This window comes from Vollenhovia emeryi, unplaced genomic scaffold (genome assembly GCF_000949405.1).
Source record: "Vollenhovia emeryi isolate VEMERY1.0 unplaced genomic scaffold, V.emery_V1.0 DF939121.1, whole genome shotgun sequence".
Classification (NCBI taxonomy): Eukaryota; Metazoa; Arthropoda; class Insecta; order Hymenoptera; family Formicidae; genus Vollenhovia; species Vollenhovia emeryi.
In genome coordinates this window covers 923,907-944,876 of record NW_011967245.1, presented here as the reverse complement: position 1 = coordinate 944,876, position 20,970 = coordinate 923,907, and the positions used below count along the sequence as shown (strand labels likewise).

The following is a 20,970-nucleotide window of genomic DNA, read 5'->3' as shown; positions in this document are numbered from 1 at the left end:
TGATCGCGAATTATGTTGAAACGAATAAAAGTCACGTTTTTTATATACAAAAACGTGCAGAATTTTCTTGCAAAGAGGATGACACAAAAGTGAAAACTCACGATGAAACGGTAATCGTGAAAGAAGTAAAAAAGATACGCGCTCTCAAGAACTATAGAAAATTAACAAAGTCATGAATTGTTAATTTATATAAAATGTTCGAGCGCATAAATTTACTTAATCAAGTTGCAATGTGTTTATTTACAAAGAACTAATTTATCGTAAGAGTGTCAAGAAGTTTACTTTTCATTTCCGAGAACAAGATGTTCAGCATAGACTTTCTAAACGTAAAATTTATAACTTAACATCAAGCGATCAATTGTAATTTGGGATTTTCAGCAAGTAATTAATTTTTTACTCTCCCACTTTACATATCGTTTCTAGAATGTAAATCTGTATTGCAGTTACGGTGATTGCCTTAAGTCCGGCCGTGCTTCAAGCGGTTTGAAGTTTAATATTCCTGCTTGCGTAATGATGACGAGGCGTAATGAGTACTTGAACCTGAGAATTCGCGGAGGGGCAGGAAGCGAATAAATAAATATGTTTTTCGGTCATTCTCCCGGGCGCGAGGCAACGCACGGCAGAGACAGTGCGTCGACATACTCGTACTATAAATATAATTTTACAGCGTTAAACTTGTGACAAAGACAAGGGACCCGGCAGTGTTCACCCGGTGAAAAAACTAAGCTACTTGGAGAATAATATGCCTCGCTTGAGAACAATGACATTGAAGTTCCGTACAACTTGGAGCGATATTCCGTGGGTGAAAGTACCAACTGCAAATTCTGGAGAAACTCCAGTCGTAAACGTGAAATAAAAATCGGCAGCAAAGAGAGAGATCTGTTCGAATGTATTTCGATCCGAAGTTGCGCCGTGACTGTCTCCGCGCCTCTCACCTGCTCTGGGTTGCGGAGGTGAAGATCCGGGTGCGCCCCGTACGGGTGCTCCTCCCCGTCCGGGAGCTCGAGTCGCGGCGGCAGGTTGAGGGCGAGATCATGCCGTACGCTCTCCGCGCGGATCGCGCGATCCCTCGCCGCGGCGATCATCACCGCCTGGAGATCTCGACGCCTCCTGGCTTCATCGCCGTCGCCACCGCCGCCGCCACCGACTCCACCGCCGACCGCACCGGCGGTCGGGTCATCTTCCGCCGATGCACCGCGTCCGCTGCTGCCGACCTCCATTCCTTGGCTCACCGACAGCATCTGCAAAATCGACGATCATGTTCACGTCCTCGGGAATTGCACAGAGTTGCATGGTACGAATGGCGAACGTGGCGAAAATATTATGTGCAAAAATAGTAATTCGGGATTCCGGAAATTTCAAACAAAAGGACTGATAAGCCCGAGCTTATTATAGATGTGTCAGATATATATAACAAAGTTAATTACACATAATATAAGCAGTTTCTTCGATCTGAAATGAATTTATCTTCAGTGTCACAACGGCAGAGACGATAAATACTTAGATAAGTCGCCAAAGTCTGGTCAAGATTATAAGAAAATCACGACACTCCGCTCCTGTAATTTCCGGCGGTAAAATGAGCGCGTTGATCGGATAAAAACCTGTCTAGAGTCTCTCGATATAAGAATAAGAACAGTACTTCTCGCTCTCATGCTCCGAATTTTATATAACGAAGCAAAAACTCTGAGAACAATAGACCAACGCCGGAAGCAATAAAAGGAAATTTGTCTATGTCAGTCACAAGTTGGAAAATAAAATGAGTTTCCTTGCACAATTCCTGGCTGCTGTCAATCTGCGCGGATCGTGACGGGATTATTATCGTTCTATTTGCTGCAGATAAAAAGGAATTGCTGGCCGAAAGTTATTGTTTTCAGAAACCCTTTGTTGACGACGCGTGATTTGATAAATCGCGTCTCGCGATTATTTCATCCCGAATGCTTCGGGATCAAAGATAAAAGAAAAAAAAACTAGAAGTTTTGTTCAATTCCGGCGGAAGATGTACGTGTGACAAAAATACGAAGAACGGCTGTCCGCCGTGCCGTGATAAAGCGCCATACGTATGGTGACTGCTATTATCCGGCGCCGAGGAAAGGGTCGCGATCGTGAGCCCTCGACTGTATGGTCGTGAATAAATTAGTGCAGAAAATGAAATTGCTCGACCATTCGATCAGGAGAGCGCCCGCTGTATGTACGTGGATATAGATATTAGTGCTGTGCCATTGCACTCGGTTCACGTAAATAATTGCATATAAATCATATCATTATATCCGCAGGATTAATTTCTCTGTGATGTTGATTATTCATATAATCCAACGGACATTCAAAATACTTTGATTCGTGATCGCTGCCGTCGTGAAACAGCGCATTGCTCCAAACGAAAATGATTAATGCGCGCGCATGATAAATACGTGTACAAATGCGCATTTTATGGGGAATATAAAAAGGGACAAGGCTACTCGCGTTTGCAGAGTTGATTTTAAACAACATATTATATTGATCGTAGGGCTAGATTAGTCTTGAATGCAACGCTGTAAGGTTCATATAACGCAAATTATACAGGGTGTCCCAGGAGGAAAGGTCAATATTCTGGGAGGTGATAGTATCGGTCATTTGAAGCAAAAATGTCCATATGAATATATGTTCGATTCCCCACTGTTTCCGAGATAGAGCTACTTGAATGCTTCGTGTATTTACTTTTTTCTGTATACTTCATCCTTCATCCAACTTCGTAAACGTCTGCGGAAATTTACTCTTACACGTCCGTTGTATTCACAAATGTCGAACGAGCAACACAAGAGTTGAAAAACGCATTGTTGTTAACGGTTTTGAAAATTTATTATGATCTGTAAAAATGTATCACTTGAACAACAAATATTAGAAATAGTAGTACTTCTTTCTTGTCAGTAATTTTGCGATTGTACATTCAAATAGCTCTCTATCTCGGAAACAGTGGGGAATTGGACATATATTCATATGAACAGTTTTGCTTAAAATGACGGATACTATCACCCCCCAGAATATTGACCTTTCTTCCTGGAACACCCTGTATACTCGCGAATTCAAGAATTATGCAAGTGACTTCGGCAATATTCTCGACCAGGTTCCTCTGTAAGTTATTTAGAATTAACCAAGGCTTCAATTATCTATCTTTTCCATACATTCTGCGCGATTCTAAGTTCTCTGATACAACTCCGAGACTATAATCCCGATAATTGTGTTAAATCCCGATCAGCCGAACCCGATCGGTTTCTCTTACTTCCAGCGAAAATTTCTCCGCTCGTTCCCTTCGCGGATCCGGTTTAAAACATCTGCTCACGCACGCACGCATGCACGCGTAAGAGGCGGGCCGGGGGACGTCACGTCGTGACAGTTGGCGGTATCACAGGATGGCGTGGTTCGTGCGCACCTCGAGGAGTAAAACGGAGAAGGTCGTACGAGCCTCAAGTGCCGACGAGCGCGGCGAAAGAACGAGGTCGCGTGCAAACGCGCTCGCGACTCGCGCGCTTTCCTTTTCGTTCCGCGTTGCGTCTTTGATTCGCACGCTCGTCCAATTAGTTCGAAATAGATCGATCGTGCGCGCTGTGACGACCGTGAAAGCCACCGCGCCGCTCGCGTGTCCGAAAATACCTCGCGATATTTATGGATGTCTCGATACATTGAAATATTGATATGTCCCTGATATTCTCGTGTATTATACATTGTACGTGTGGTTTTATTTTTTTACGAAACAGAAATTGAATTGAAGATTAGTTTTTGCCGCAGATTTAATACAGGTTTTTAAAAACAAGCTCTACACGTGGTATCGATTATCGAGTTTAATTTGATGAAGCGAACATTGGTAGAAATAATCTCCAAAGGTTTTAATTATTAATTGGAATAACATTTACAATTATATACAAATTGCATCGTTATATATGTAAAGGCCTGTGTCCACGAACTTGCTGGAACCTGGTTCAGCCTTTATGGAATAGCTGCAGGTTGATTGGGCTACACATTTCTCGAGACCAGAACCTGAACCAAGTTCTAGCATCGCGGGCACAGGTCTTTATAACAAAAAGATTCTAGAGACGAATCCCTTCCGTTGATTTTGCTCCCAAACGCAAAGACCCTCGGCCACAGCTCCCGGGGCGGATTTAAAAACATTTCTCGCTATGATTCCTTCCGACGATTCGATCGTGATTTAACGAGCGCGGGGCCGGCGCAGAGGTCCTTCTCTCTCGCGAACATTCGCTGGCACGTGCGCGTGTTAACGACTGATGGGTCGGTCGGTCGGTCGCGTTAAAGCTTTAAAGGGGTTTTCAGCACCCCTCCGCTCGCGTTCTCGCGCTCGTCCGAGGCCGTCGAAAGGGAAAGCGGAAGAGGGATGCGGCGGCGGTGGCTGTTGCTGCGACGACAACAGAGCGAGGGTGCGCGGCGGAGACAGCAACGACAGGAGCGACTGACACACAGAAGGGATGAATGTTCGCGCCGCTCGCGTACCACTCGTATCGATCGACTTGCAGCATAACATCACGCGCGCTCGTTACCAATGTAATGCAGACGCGTGGGAGGACCCTTTCGATCAGAGATACGCGGGTATTTTCGGTATCGCTCTCGTGTTCCGCCGACGCTATCGCGCGATACGCGTTTTGTGCAAATTGCGATTCTTGTTGTCTTTCGCTCGCAAATTCTAAAAGTGATTACGACAATTGTCCATCTACATTCTCTGTATATATGTAGATTTTTGTGAGTTCGCACACTTTGTCCATTCAACAATTGTCGTTTAATCTTTGCTTGCGTATAAAATACTAAATAATCACGTTGCCTCTACTTACAATACCATCTATAAAATAATCCACAAGTAATTAGGCGTGCCGATATTTTTTAAGTATCATTTTCAAAACGAGCAAGCTGCGAAAGAGCATGAACTTCTTTATTATTTCTACAATAGAGAAACTTTGATGACGGCATTCTCAAAAATAGTATGATGGCGATCGAAACTCGCCCGAGCGAGTCAATATCTCAAAACGAGAATCGATGTCATTCCACGAGTAAAAAAATTTATTAAAATATACAGGATGTCCCAGGAAGAAAGGTCAATATTCTGGGAGGTGGTAGTATCGGTCATTTTAAGCAAAAATGTTCATATGAATATATGTCCCATTCCCCACTGGTTCCGAGATAGAGCTATTTGAAAGTACAGTTGCAAAATTACTGACAAGAAAGAAGTACTGTCGTGCAAGCGTGGGACAACGTGGCATTTTGAAGAACTTTATGAGAGTTTTCTTAAATATGGTATGGTGCAATTTAAAAAAAGCTGTCATAACATCCTTCGAAATGCCGTGTTGTCCCACGATTACACGATCGCTCGGGATAAATTTTCAGAGAAAATTCTCTCCCCGTGCGTAGAAACAGATCCTGAGGGGACCCAGTCCTCTCAGTAAGTGAACCTAAGCGGCCCGAAAAACCTTGAAATCGCTTTTATTTCTTACACGCTTATTCTCTCGCGACATATTGTTATATTTCGCGTTTCCGTACTGTATTATGTAACGATTGCATTTTTCGCCCGGGAGCGAGGCTGACCCGGGCGAGAAGCGGACAGCCCGGATACGCGAGGACGAACGAGAGAAGGTGAAAGAGTGACGAGCGTGAGGTCGTTCGGTCGATCGATCGGAGATAGAGTTAACCGGCGAGCGACGAAGGGACGAAGTTCGCTCACGGGCTGATGTCGGTGCTCGAAACGCTATAGCGGCTCGCAAAAGCCCGCGGACGGCGATGTTGTAACAGACTTTATGACTCCCCGAACCACCTCGGTGGACCATAAAACCGCTAGTCGCTGTCGCAGTTGCACAGCTCGCTCGATACCGCTGCGCTCGGCTCGCTCGCTCGAGAGACGTGACGCTGCCGTCATCGTCCTCGTCGCCGTCCCCGTCCTCTCCGTCGCTCGCTCGATTGAAATTGCAGTTTCAGAAAAGGGTAAACTTCGCCGCATCGATCGCTCGGCTCGCTCGCGGGTATTATACGCTCCGAGGAACTTGCACCTCCCGAGCTACCCTTCTCCCGGGACGTCAAAGTCACCCGGCGACGACAAAGCGGTATTTCGAGGAGCCTCGTGGATGTAACTTGGCCCCAGCCCGCTCGATTCCACGACGCAGCAGTTTACGCGACCGACGAGCCGCTGCAACGCTCGTTGATTTTCGCCGCCGAGATAACGGGGTAATAATCGCGGACGCCGAAATCGAAAGCGACCGTGTATCCCGCGAGTAATTACTGTTCATTGGCTGACAATCGTTAACAGGTGACTTTTATTTCGCTACGTAACGGACCACGTCGTGACCAATTTCAGGGGGAGGGGGGAAAAAGAAATACTCTTCTCTCCGTAAGAAAAGGAAGTTAAATAATTTTTGGGGGACTTTCAAAAAGAGAAAATATTTGTGAAATATAAATACGAGAATTATGCACGAAGCTCTTTCGTCCGTTTTTTCTCCTCGCAAGTTTTTGCCGTGAATGTTTCCTACCGGAGACGGTCCGCCGAAAATAATTTTTTCCAGAAGGTATTTGCAAAGAAAAAGCATAATATTTGCGGTGCTCTACCTACGCAGCTCGATCAACGTCGCGCCTCGAGGCTCACGCCGACAAACAACGATTAAAATATACGTCAGGCCAATCGCGCGCCGCCGATAAAGCGCGTATAATTTTTGACGCCGTGCGCATCTTTTAGATTACGCAATCTCCCCGTCGTCGCCTTAATCTGGCGTTGCAAATATTGTGTTCAGGCGACGTGCATACGCACTCCGTCATCTCCCGAGTGCCTCGGCGGGCGCGAAAGTATAAAATAAAATAAAGACAGCAACAATATATGTGCAAACGTATTGCAACCTGCGTTTCACAACGTTGCGGATGGTGTGCCTTCGAGTCTCCCATTCCTACGGTCGGAAGAGATCGCGAAGTTCACGTGAGATTAGTCATCGCTCACCGCGGTCTCTTTTTCCGAACGTCGAGAGCTAAAAACTGAGGCGCTGTCGCGTCACGTTCGCGACAAGATGCTTTCCTTTTGAGAGAGAAAGAGAGAGAGAGAGAGTTTCCGCTGGCGTTATATCGCAATCAATTCGCGCGTCGCGCAGACATCTCTTTTACGATTCTGGCCGGCGATACTGATCCGGCGATAACAAGCTGGAACGCCGCTCGTAAGTCTTCTTACTACCTGCCTCTGTCACGATCGCATCGTACAAATCGGATTCGGCGTGATTACATTTGTTCTTGTTTACCCGGCATCGTCCGCGATATTCGCGCGCCTCAAATGGCCAAACGACCGTTTGCTCATATTATTTAATTCGTCGCATTTACGCGAGAATAAATCGCCAAGGGCCTTTCTGACAGGCGCCTGCAACGCCGCAGCCTTCGAATTCCAGATTGCCGATGTACAAATTAGAAACGTTGTCGAAACAGTTTGCCTAATTTCAAAAAGTGTTCAGCACCGTGAACGTTTTATCGCGTCGGATAGCGAATAAAATTTCCGGCTGTCGAATTGTATATGCGATTTAATCAACGCGCCGGAAAACTGTAACGTCTTGAGAATCGCTGGCTCGCAAATGCCTTCCAACGTCCTCGCTGTCGTTTTCGTCTTCGTCGTCGTCGTCGTCGTTTGGTAAAACGTATCGATCGAGGAGAACGTGCCACCCTGCACGAGGGCAATGCACCGGGGATACATCATGCACTCGCTGTAAAGCGCTGCGACTATACTCTCGCAGCACCTGCTAACACCTTCGCGCATAAAGGTCGTTCTAAAAAAAGAAATCCCTCCAGCGCGCGTGAAACGTTCGGTTTCCGAACGTCGTATCGGGAAAATGTATTCCGCGTGAAACTTGAGAAGAATTAATTTTACCGAGGGCACTCTGTACTTGACATTCATAATGCCTGCGTTATAATAATATTCAGCCGCGCGGCGGGACAATTCTGTCAGGCGTACGAGTGCGTTTGGTACTTGTACCTTTAACGCGCGCTTTTCCGCGCGAGTACACGAGGATTATCAACTTATCGATTTTACTTCGCATTCATTTTATTCTTGCGCCATGGTTCAATTTTATAACTTTCTAAGATAATAGATTCTATATCTCAATATCGCCCCGAGGATTAAATATTTTACAATTCATTAGTTAACTACTGGCCATTAATACTTGAACATAATCGGAGAGAAGGAGAGAGAGAGAGAGAGAGAGAGAGAGAGAGAGAGAGAGAGAGAGAGAGAGAGAGAGAGATATGGAAAGTATTAATTTTTCCTATGAGACGTTGAGTCTACTCTTTTATGAAATTACCAATGCATAAGAAATGGATCGACGCGGATCAGCGTTAAGATCGTGGATTTCGGCACACGCCATACGCGAGTGGATATTCGTAGCTGAAGGGATTAGATTAGATTTTCTCGATATGCCCATTGGTAGGGCGACAGGCGCGGCTCCAAATCTGTTGCCGCGACGCAGCGGTATTTTGTCCACGAATGTAATCTCGCTGCCAATTATTTGTTATCGCTCAAGGTCACGAGACAGATCGGTTCCGCCGTCGCGTCGCGTCGCGTCGCGTCGATCACGAACATGCTCGCGAGTTTTCTACGAACTGCTACGAATTCTCGCGAGAAACTCGCTAGTTAACTGGCCCCTTCCATAAAAATGGGACGCGATTGAGAAACAAATTGGCTGGTTTTAGTAATGCAACTGCATGCAGGTATGAGACAAAGTACACGTATACAGCTCTGGTAATTGTACTCGTATAGAGAGATTAAAAAAAGCGCGACGACTTCTGCTGGATTAAAATTCAAGTAATGCTTCCCTGGTTCGTAAATTACGATTACGATGTAATCACGTCGCGTGATTAATTGGAGAGCGAAAAAATATCGTGGCTTTCATTAAAGATCGTCGCATGTACATACGTCCTCGCGTTTCACGTATCCACTCGTATACAGTTGAATCGCGAGGAAAAATTTGCGATATTATTGACGAGAACGGCTACGAGTCTCTCTCGTACAACTGTAAATAACTTTCCCTAATAACACTCGTAGCCCGTATAAGTTTCCTAAATTTAACTGCTGCTGCGAGAGAGGGGGGGGGGGAGAAAGAGAGACGCGTATATAATATTTTATTAGACGTATTCTTGGAATTTGTTATGAAGTCTGATTGGACGGCTATTGAGGTCATCTCGTCTGGAAAGTTTTTATATAGAAAGAGTTAAACGCTATCGATTTTTTGCAGTCTAAAGGTCGATGATCAATGACTCGTTTGTTTTAAAACTTCTTTTCATTACCGCGCTGTAATTCGCTTTTACATTGCAGAAAATTGCAACGTAATTGTCCAAGTGTCGTTATTCCTTGGGGCGATATCAATTTGACGTACCGTTTCCGGAGACCCGAAGATACGACGTGGAGCAAATTAGGACTCTAATAGGACAATCGAATTTATGTAATATAATTTGTTTTCGAATTCTCGGGAACACGATTTATACTGTTGCATAAAGCTTTCGGTTTTACAAACTTGCCTCTTCGTCTTGACGTAGACGAGATCACTTTCCCTTTTTGCAAAACATCGCGGATGCACTCTTACCGCGTCGTGAATAAAGGAGCGATAATTCCGATAATTTGGCGGATGGCAAGGAAGTGACTTAAATTCTTTCCTGCGTTTTTTTTCCATCAGTTATTACGTAATCTGAGTAATAAGTGTTTCCAGCATAAGATACGTTCTGCGAGTGCCTCGGTTTCAATTAACAGGAACTGATCGATTCCTCGCGTTCGACGCCGCGAACGAAGCGCACGAAAGAAACAAGTGTCTCCGATCCGCGGCGCGTTTTCGGAGCGAGGCGGCTGTAGGAAGACGTAGAAAAAAAAAATACGAGCGAGACCGAGTCAGAATCGCGCCGTCTCCGTTCGTGATCTGCAAATAAAAACGGCTACTCGCATGAATGTGAACACGAGGAAAGGGGATTGGGAATGGGGCGCGGATACGAGGGGGAACGCCGGCGATAAGAGGCCGGATTGTTTCGACTGCCTCGGAATAAGTGCACTCCTCGGATCGAGAAAAATCTCGGAGACAAAAAAGTCATGCCACCGATACGGAGTGACGGCGAACCAGTGTCGAGCAAACATCGAAGTCCAACGAGCCGTAGAAGTTTCTACCGCGAGACACTGTATGAAACGTACTCACGTAAAAGAATCATGAATTTAGCAGCCGAAACTCGGGCGTCCTGAAGGCGAAGACTGCAGGAAAGAATTAAAATAGTTTTCTACATCGTTTCGCGGTCACGTTATCGAGATCGCTTCTCGATTGAGCGCAGAAGGATTGCGATATTTGTAGAAGACAAAAATGAGCTCTCGTCTGCATTGCATCAAAGTTACAAAGTAAGCTTCTAAAACGAGAGCTCTGTATCACCTTAAAGAATTGAAATAGTTTTCTACATCTTTTCGCAGTCACGTTATTAAACGCAGGAAGATTGCAATTTTTGCAGAAGAAAAAAATGAGCTCTACATCAAAGTTACAAAGCAAACTTCTAAAACGAGAGCACTGTATCGTCTGGAATTAAAATAGTTTTCTACGTCTTTTCGCGGTCACGTTATCGAGATCGCTTCTCGATTGAACGCAGAAAGATTGCGATTTTTGTAGAAGACAAAATGAGCTCTCTTCTACATCAAAGTTACAGAGTAAACTTCGAAAACGAGAGCTCTGTATCGCCTTATATCGAAAGGGACTAAAACTTATATATCAATTCCTGATAAAAGAATTACAGTGAATTTTTACACAATGAAAACGTCAAGTCGAGTCTGCATTTTTTTTCTATTTAATCGCCAGAATTCTTTCTACATCGGGGAGACTTCAAAACTCTTTGGCGAATAGCCAGAAAGTTTATTGTTGTGTCGAAATTCTGAAAATGCGTCGCTGACATCACAGAGGGGAAAGAACCCTTCTCCGTGCAATTAGTCCCATGGGGTCGCAATGCCGTTAGGGTAACTCCGTCTATTTTGAATGCAACTTGTAAAAAAATATCAGCTAAAATAAAGTTCGTTTAAAATGCGCTCGGTTTTTCAGCAATCAATCTGATTTAAAAAATACCGTGTGTGTCGTTCATTAAAGTTTATAAAGTTTTAAAACCCTGCGATCTAAAATCTATGTCCACAGCTCATCTTAATACACCATGGCAGTTGAAATTATTATGAGATAACAATTTAGCAATAACAATTTTCATAAATTATCGCTACTATACTATATACTTATACATTATATACTATATACTATATAAGTATATCTCTGTGTGTTACGAACTTCTATATATTTTTTAATCTTAGACTATCCCCGGGGCATTTTCACTTCCCTTCTAACGCGTACGTTTCGCCATCGATCGACGAGGCGAATCGTATTTTATACAATACTTTGCCTTCGATAGAGTGACTGTAAATCAAGCCGCCTGACGTTCTGCATCGCGAGCGAGCATAATAAAAGCCCGGTACATTGCGCCGAGAGCTCGCGTTGACCCCGCAAAGAGCGTTCGATCGTGGGAAAATTATCTGCAGTCGCGCAACGATTTTCAATGTTTTAAACAATCAACTATTCAGATTGTGCGCTTTTATAGACGCGTTTCATCATTCTCCGTCCATTGATCGGCACGGCAAGAGCTGTCCCTCGTAATACGAGCAACTTTCCCGATTCAGAATACCCGCGAGATTTGTCGAATCATCTAATGCAGTCCTCTAACTGAACGACTATAAAAAAAAATACGCCCTTCCTCACAAATCCCTTCACGTCTCATTTGCCGATTAAGTTAAAAAGTATTTCATTTTGAGTATCGATCACCGCTGCTAAACCAAAACAGCGTATCGGGTACATTATCCTACGGTATCTCGCCTCTAGGATATGAATATGCAGGGACTTCTCGTGCAGAACTTAATGATCTAACGGTTTCGTTTGCGGTACGTCGCGACCATGCCAAATGATACGCGAAGAGAAACAATCTCTCCCCCCCCCCCTACGCGCCGTGCATCGGATCTTCCGTGAATTTCCAAATTTGCATGACGCCAGTCCGTGGCTCTGACACATTGCCATATTTATGAAGTGACTAACTCCCGTTACGTTTATATCACGGGACGCCGCGCGCGTGAGTTACGTCGCATATTCGTTACGCGATCGCCCTGTCATCTGTTACCCGTGCAATTTTCGTTCTCGTCAGTGGCTTCGAACACTAGAACGGCAAGAGGAAGTAAATAGACGGAGCGTTATGCCTAATTAAATGAACGACGAATCGACCTCTCGTTTATAATTCAACAATTTCGTAGAAGGAACGAAACGCAGTTGCGCGAATTCCTTCAAGGGGTCATTCCACTTTAACGGCCCAAAAACTGTATGCTTATCTTTAACAATTTCTTTACTTTCGAAAGTACTTCTCAAAACTTTTTTTCAAACTGGCGCCATTTTGTTATTTTTAAATACAAATTCTTAATTGAGGTTCGGAACATAGCGATGCTCTTATAGATTAAGAATCTTTTTGATTTTTTGATAAAAGTCATCAACGCAGCGGACTCGCATCTTTTTTGACACGCCATTCGAACGGTGTAGAAAACGCTTAATTAAAAAATTGTTTAAATTATGACAACAATTTTATTGCGTTATTCAAGAGTGCCCTAATAAATCCCAAAAAGATTGATTTCATTGTATGGTGTATTTACTGTGAAAAAAATGGTTGAAGATAAGCATAGTTTCTGGGCCGTTAAAGTGGAATGACTTAAGTGCACCGTAGATCGTTCGTGCGGAAAGAGTGAGACTAATAAATCAGTAAAGAAACAATTTGCCGAGAAAAATAAAATTATACATAGTGTAAAAATATTTTTCGCCCGCAATATAAGAACGTAAAAAGATCGGTGGCGGGTTGTGCGAGATATAAAATACCATTAGCTGCGCGGAGTTCCAGGAATGATTCACGTCGGTCCGACGGCAGCGTGCACCACAGGATATGCACGCGACCGGAAGGTTCTTGAAGAATAATGAGAGGCGGCGGGATGATTGTTTCAGGATTTCGAGAATTCGAAATCGTCGAGCGAACGTGGTAGCGTGTCGCGCGTGATCCGCGGGAACTTGCGAAACACCGGGCGCCGCGTCCTGTCGCGCCGATGAATGTCGCGTGTAATCGCCGACGTGCGCGCGTCTATAGGGGATTAATTACGCGTGTCCGGAGGTCAACAGGCTGAAACGAGAGAAGCAGAAAAGCGCAAGAACCTGTGACGCAATCCGCGCGCGCTTGCGTGGGTGGGACAGAAGTGCGCGAGCGACACGCGGCACGCACGTACGCGAGAGCACACTTGCGCAATCCGCCCGCGCCGTTGCGTAGACGCTTCCCGTTTGACAGAGATAAGCGTTAACGAGGCCCGGATAATAGCGTCGGCGACCCGTCTAGACGCGACCGTTGCGACATATCCTTTAAAACGCTTCACGGCGCCACGCCGTGCTTTTCAGATCGCGATAAGTGGCCTCCGACGCGTTTCGACACGGAAGTCGCGCGGCTGATGTCGAAAACTGTTAGTGCTGATAAGCCATTAACTTCGATATTTGACAATCGGCGAATCGCTCGACTTGTCTCGAGAAGGAAGATTTGGAAAATTTAAGTGGAAAGTCATCGCTTTTTTCATTTGTACAAGCGAGATGCTTCTAGTTCTAATCTAAAGCCCGTATCAGACTACGGATTGAGATTGAGATTAGATTGAAATTGGACCAATTGGAATAAAAGTTACTAAACTTGAGATTAGTACACCTTACTGTGATTGGTCAAATTTGAATCCAATCCCAATCTCAATCCGTAGTCTGATATGGGCGTAATGGCCGTGTCACACTAGCGGTTCGCGTTGGCGTTGCCGTTGGCTGCTGCGTCTCGACTAATCGGAGAACAGCGGTTGGTGATGGCGGCTTGCGGCTTTAAAATAGCCGGGCATCTATTGGTCTAATGGCAACAGCAACGGCCAACGCAACGGCCAACGCCAACGCGAACCGCCAGTGTGATACGGCCATAATGGGTGCCAATGAATGTGTGTGCGCGCGCGCCTGTGTGTGCCCTCTTCTAATTTCATCAAACTTGCAAGAATTTTCTAGAAAAGAAGAAATCCCCTAGGCTTTTAGTTCTTCGGCATCGCGCGATTAAATTAAATTACCGGACATAGAAGAAGTCTCCCCCTCGCTCCTTCCGACGGGGGTTCGTCGCGGTCCCCATTCTAATGCGGCGCGCTAAATTAGAAAATGAAGATCGCGGGGTCGCGACGCACGAGTCGCCCCGGCGTTTTCTTTCTCGCGCGGCCGTTTACCGTGGAATAATTCAACGCGCGCTCGCGCGCGGGGTGTACATGTAACCTTCCTGTGCTTTCCCGCTTCCACTTTTCGCCGTATAGTTGCACCGTCGCCCGGCGAAGCGTCGCTTTACGGCCGGGAAAATTATCCCGCCGTTACGCTTTATGCCGACGAGCGTAGCGACGAAGGCGGCGGCCGCCACCGCGCGGAAGCGCGTGTACTCTCTCTCTTTATGTAGCCTTGCGGACGGGTTTCGCACACGGAGGCGCGAATACGTTCAACCTAGGCTGGGAATATTTTTTTTCATGCAACGCGCCGCGTCGAGTGGTCGATGCGTAAGGATTGCAATCTGCAAGACGTTCCGCGCGTTAGCGTTTATTACGCGAGAGCGAGCGCGATGCGTCTCGCTCGGATCCGCGGGCGGAATTTCGCGAAAGCGTGAATCTCTGCGCGAATTCGTACGGTGTAGGGCTTCACAAACGTCGGCTAACTGTTAACCGGAGTTATTGGACCATCTTCAGTATAACAAAAAAAAAATTAATACAATTAAAAATCTATATCGATTGGCGAATTAAAAATATACATAGATTACGCAGTCAATAATATAAAATTGTAATAAATTAAGAGACGATAGTACAAAAAAATGCGACGCAAGTAGATAAAACATCACGAGTCAAAAAGTGATCAATGCTATGAAGATTATCTCAATTGTCAAATACACCGTGACAATAAACCTCGGAATTGTCCAATAGTTTTCCGAAAAAAATACCTAATTCGTGAAAGTCAACATCTAATTTTTCACAATTTACGATTCGAGAGGCAACAACGATGCCAGTAAACCCACGCTGGTATTTTCTTTGCAGCTTGAACTCCACTTACATTCGACCGGGAGAATTTGTATCCGGCATACGCACAGCCAGGACGTCTTCGAGATCCTCGTTGAAATTCGACGTCCTGGTGACGCGAGTGGAAGGGTATTACACATCGGTCTTAAAAAAAAATCGAATAGCTCGTAATGTCAAAGTGTTTGTTCCCTACGACGTGAGTTTCTCATGCGTCATGACGGTCTTTTTCTCTTTCGCCATCGACGAGAGATCCTTGAGAGATACGTGCATGCACAAACCTCGCGTCGTCGCGGCAGCGCGGCTGCCGTAAAACGTCATGATTATTTGCGACATTCGTTAAACGAGTACCTTCACTCTTGGCGGAGTGAACGGTAACGTTTCTACAACTACTAGGCGCTTGTTGCGCGCAACGCCGCTCTCACGGCTTCGAAAACGCGCGAGAGTCTTCTCGTCAATTTTGTAAAGTCTATCTTGTAATGGATTCCTCGCTACTTCTATATTTGTTAAAATGACGTATTTAATTTGCATCGAATATTTAATTTGCAGGGTTGGGAAAGTTACTTTATAAAAGTGTCTATAATAGTTACAGGTGTTCTCGCTAAAAATCTAACTGGTTACCGTTACCAATTCTGAAAAGTAACGTGTTACAGTTACTAAAAAAAGTAACGAATCGTTACTTTGCAGTTACCTACGAAAATAAAAATATAATATCAAATCTACATTTGAATTGTAAAGCGTCGACAAAAGCGTTTATGCGCAAATGCAAGACCTAATGCGGTCTGTGGAGGTTTAAAAAATATATAAAGTAACTATTAATGTAACTATTAAATTAGTTACTAGTTATTGAAAAAATGTAACTGAATTAAATTACAGTTACAGATGGAGAGAAAGTAACGAAGTTAAGTTAGAGTTACCAAAAAAAAAGTAACTAACTTCGTTACAAGTAACGAGTTATATTGCCCAACCCCGTTAATTTGTGTTTCACAAATACCTGAATATCTTAAAACCCCGCTCAATAATGCGGCAAGTTTAAAATTCACGATAATCGTGCGGATATTTAATATCAACGGCGTTAGTAATTTTTAGGACGAAAGTTGCATGGAAAAAATCACCGCCTCATATCGTTCAAAAATCAATACCGTATGTGCAACCAGAAATGCAAATTTCGCCTCACGACACAATCAATGGCCGACGTAATGTCTTCAATGAGCATAGAGCATTTAGATTTCGAAGTGAGATAAACGCCTCGAGCGTATGCAACAGATTCCAACGTAGAGCTCAATTTTTTTGCGGCGCTCGCGAGTTAATTAAATCCCGTGGAACGTAATCGTCCGAAGAATGAAATTTTTTCGAATAAACATGCGCTTTTTGCAATTCCACAAACGCCGGGCAGCGCGCGCTTAATCACATGAAAACAACTCGGCTGAACTTGCACGATGCGCAAAAACGATGGCGTGTCGTCCACATAGATAACCGCGTGTCCTTTATATTTAAACAAGCGAGAGCCATTCTTCCAACAATTGCACCCAGAAAACAGTTTCTTTAAAATCAAACAAATTTTCAAATTTTTACCTTACTTAAGTTTTCATTTAATTTCAAAGAAATGACTTCTACGTCTACTCTCTCGGCTACACAGTTTTCTAGATCTTGGACCAAGTCGTAGCATCGTGGACACAGGCCTTCAGAGATTTCAGTTTCAATCAAATAACATTTTGATTAAGGTAGAGAAGTAATTTCCTTGAAATTAAATAAAAGCCTAAGTAAGGTCAAAATTAGAAAATTTGTTTGATTTTAAAGAAACTTTTTTTTTGCTATTCGATAACTTGCTATTCCATAAAAGCTACAAGTTGATTGGCTACGCATTTTTCTAGAACTTGGACCAAGTCCTAGGCGTCGTGGACACAGGCTTTAAGAGAATTCATATCTATTTCTTCAAATCAAGCGAATGCTTTAGTAAAGTAAATACGAATTTAGTAGATTCAAAGAAACGCGATTTCAACGTATCTCATTAATGATTGTTTAATCCTAAATCCTTTCTCCGGGTGTATATACATCGTATGTAATAATGGACGAGGTTGCAGCAATACTTGATCACCAAAATTACTTGCCACGCGTTCGCAGGTCTTTAGTGTTACACCCGTTTCTCCTCGCACTCGGACGAAACGATAACATGTCGCGTGTCACGGACAGGACAGAGAAGAGAGCTCGCGCGTCTGCTGTTCAGATATTTATTTTATTGGACCCGGCGGGATTTAGATGCTCCAATATCATATCTTCAATATACAATGTATGAGACGTGCTCGAGCGAGTCCACCCTTCGTACGAGGCGTCGCACTTGTGTAAACGTTCCCACTGCCGTTTCCCACGTCTCTTGACCAGACAGCCCAATCAAACGAGAGGGAGGGAAAGAAAAAGAAAACAATGGAAAAGGACGGGAAGGGATATTGTCGACCATCGATCTAATTTTCGATTCGAGCTAATATTTGCCCATTATACGTGGGCGCGCTACGCGCGAGCTACGCGCTACGCGCGTTTCTTTCTTTTCTTTTTCTTTTCTTTTCAGAATGACGACCCGACACATGGGGTTTCTCTTCGGAGAAATCTATCGAAAAGTGTAAAAATAAAACGCGAGATATTACATTCCCCGCATTCTCACTTGTTTACTCTGCTTACGAGAGACCCGCGTCGCTGATCCGAGACAAATCCTGCGCGCTCGCCAAGCGACGAGGCGTCGCGATGAATATTTCCCCGCGTATTCATTCCGCTAAACGCGAATATTAAACGCCAATTACCGCTAGAGCGACATGTAACGAAGCGCTCTAGGTTAAGAACTGGATAATCCAACCCGCTTTATGGCTAAATAACTTTACGCAAGAACCGCGGTGAGTCTAGCTTCTCCGAATTTCTTTTTTTATCTCGGTCGTTCACACGTTTGACCGATAAGCGCGAAAGATTAGAGAGCGCTGCTTAGAAAGACGCAACGTCTCGTTTGACGCATTATTCATTGCTTTGGTTATTTGCAAGCTGAATCATATTTAAAGGTACACCCATACATTGCGCGGTCTTATACTCGGCGGTTAAATATGCGCTCATACTTGCGCAGACGCGAATTATGCGCGCGGCGTGCCGTGCTCTACGAGCCAACGCATGTTAACGAGCGTGCCGTGCTCGCTATACTAACGAGCGCGATTAGAGCGACCGTTAGATCCAGCTTACCGCTAAACGAATCTCTGCCGAAGGTCCGGCGTTTTTCCAAGAAACGGAGAAAGCCCCCGGCGGTATTTCCTCACGTTACGAACACGTCCCCGCACATTTGCGATACGCCGATCGAGAAACGCGTGTCAATTTTACGCCCATATAAATATTCGTACCCTTTTGCGTTTTGATTTGCTCGTAGAAAACAGAATGTTTCTAGACGCAAAGAGTAAATCGGATTTTAATAGAGAGAGAGAAATTGACTCGCTACATATTTTGATATTACTCTGTCGAGAACTAGGTCCTGTAATATAATCGTAAGGGGCATCCGTTCGTAGCTTTAATATCTTGGAGAAATATAGAAACGAACTGTTTACACATTCGTTGAACTGCTGCTTTCCATGTGTACACGATAATGAATCCGATTCGCGCATAATATATTTACGGCTCGCTTATCGCGAAGCGACGTCGAGGACGCCGCGACGGAGTCGGCATTTTTATCGCTTTCATAGAGACATGGATAAACGGAGTTCTACTTTGAAAAGAAGGTTCATAAAACGGTGCCGTCTTTAAGGCCGCTTTATGATCTTCCGCGGAACGGGACGCCTTTCAATTTGTTCGTGTTGGCGCGACACTACATCCCGCGGTACAGATCCAGAATGCTGTCTTGTTTACGGAGGAGAGAATCGCAAATACAAAAGAAAGCGCTCGCGAATTTTTATATTATCTTATCTCGCCTGTCTCACGGATAAATGTATCCTAAATATATTTCATGGATAAAATATATCGTTATCTCTGTAATTTGTGATAACGCGGCGCAGCCTTTAATCAATCAGCTTGAAGAAATTTATTAGGAATGCTCTGGCGCGTCTGCTTACGACCCTATTCAGTTTTTTTTTCCTGATAATTCATGACCCAAGATCGTCTCGGATTCAACTTAAGATTTGACAAGGCTGCGAATTCAATTATTCCTTGCCAAAAAAAATCTCGATTATCAATTGACGACGATTCGAGCGTCTCTCCGCGGGGAATTATGATGGCGCATAAAATGTTGAGCACTTCGGGCGTTGCTGAGCGTAAATGGCCTAGTTTCACCGGTTAATTTTAAGTGTTATAAATTGTGAACCGAGCTTTTGATGTCGCGGCGCGGCCCGTATGACCCCGTTTAAAAGAAAATCCATTAAACTTGAAAGATTTTCGAGATCTCGCGGTATCGTCTTTCCCCCGAAAGGATTTCTCCAAAGTTAAAGGTCAGCGTGTCGCGGAACCTACTAATGAACGGCTGCCATCTCCGAGGCCCGCGAGACCGACCTCGGCAATCGCGGGCTGATGACATTTAAAAGTGCCACGTGAAGGTATCGACCGACGTGCACGCTCGGCCCGCTCGTTCTTTCTTTCGCGACGGAAGGCAACGGAAGGGAGAGACCGGCGTACATCGGCGTGCAAGAGAGAGGGAGATGGGGGGGGGGGAGAGAGAGAGAGAGAGAGAGAGAGAGAGAGAGAACGACACGGGGGAGCGGAGCTGTCGACCCAGACGAGAAAACTGCAGTGAAAGCCTGCCTCGCATTCTGGGCCAGACGGAAGAAACATACAAGGCAGACGGTGTAACGGCCTCCTTCGCGTTCCCCGCTTCTTTTATTATACCACCTCTCGCGCCGAGTTCGAACGCGAGCGTTCCCGTGCGCGCCTTTCCACCCCCGTTCGCCCTCCCTCGGCCTCATCGTCGCGACACTCGCTCGGGCTCGTCCTCCCGGGGAGGGAGAGACGACGGAATAAGTCTGTCGGTGTTCCAGATACCGTCCGGACGCGCACTAGTTCCGTATCGAGAGATATTAAAACGTCCCCGCGCGAAATTCTTAATATTTAGGATATTTCGCGGGGCTTCTCATACTCGGATTTCTTTTATATATATATGAAAATATATATGAAATATATATATATCGCAAGATTATACGCATTTTATTCGTTTTCATTTTGTTTACGCAAATGCAAAGTATTCAAAAAATGTCCCACTTTCTCAAATAACAAAATAATCTAAATGTGAACCACACAGAGTCGTTGTGTTGTGCCCCTTTCTTATTTCTTTAAATTTGATTCACGTTTATCTTCAGAAACCATTTTAATATCGAAAATATGAACGCCTTTTTTGTTTCACGTAAAAGACATCACGATTTTGGAAAGAGGAAACGTAAGCGTAAGGCACGTAGGTATCAAACAAACTGGATATACTTATGAAGAGGTTCTCTAATAAATTCTAATATGATTATTAGAATTAAATTTAATATTATTCCCAATTAGATTATTATAGAGAGTGTCTCTTTCGCTCGTGTGTTGTATTAACAAATCATAATTATTAAAAGGCCACGTTAACGAGCATTAATAGGTGTTATTTTTTTTTAAAAACAATATACTTTATTCTTCAGGTTAAAATAGACGTTTCGGCTGTGCTGAGCCTTTTTCAGTATATAAAATTAAGTTTGAATACAAATAATTTAACGCATTGTCAGCGGTGGATTTCTGCAATTGGATCAACTTGTTTCTAACGCGGTGTCATGTAAGTTCCCTCGATCCGATGTATACTCGTTGGTTGACGAGAATAAATTGGTCCTAGGTTCTAAGAGATTTCCCATGTGAATCTTTTTTTG

At 44.4% G+C, this 20,970-nt stretch overlaps 1 protein-coding gene across 1 annotated transcript in view; it reads right to left on the bottom strand.

Annotated features, from left to right (window-relative positions):
- Nucleotides 1-20,970, bottom strand: part of LOC105570147 (myb-like protein AA) — a 29,782-nt gene that overhangs the window by 1,732 nt on the left and 7,080 nt on the right. The window contains exon 2 of the mRNA XM_012027128.1: nt 936-1,241. Coding sequence (XP_011882518.1) covers nt 936-1,241 — 306 coding nt within the window. The remainder of the gene's footprint in view (nt 1-935; nt 1,242-20,970) is intronic.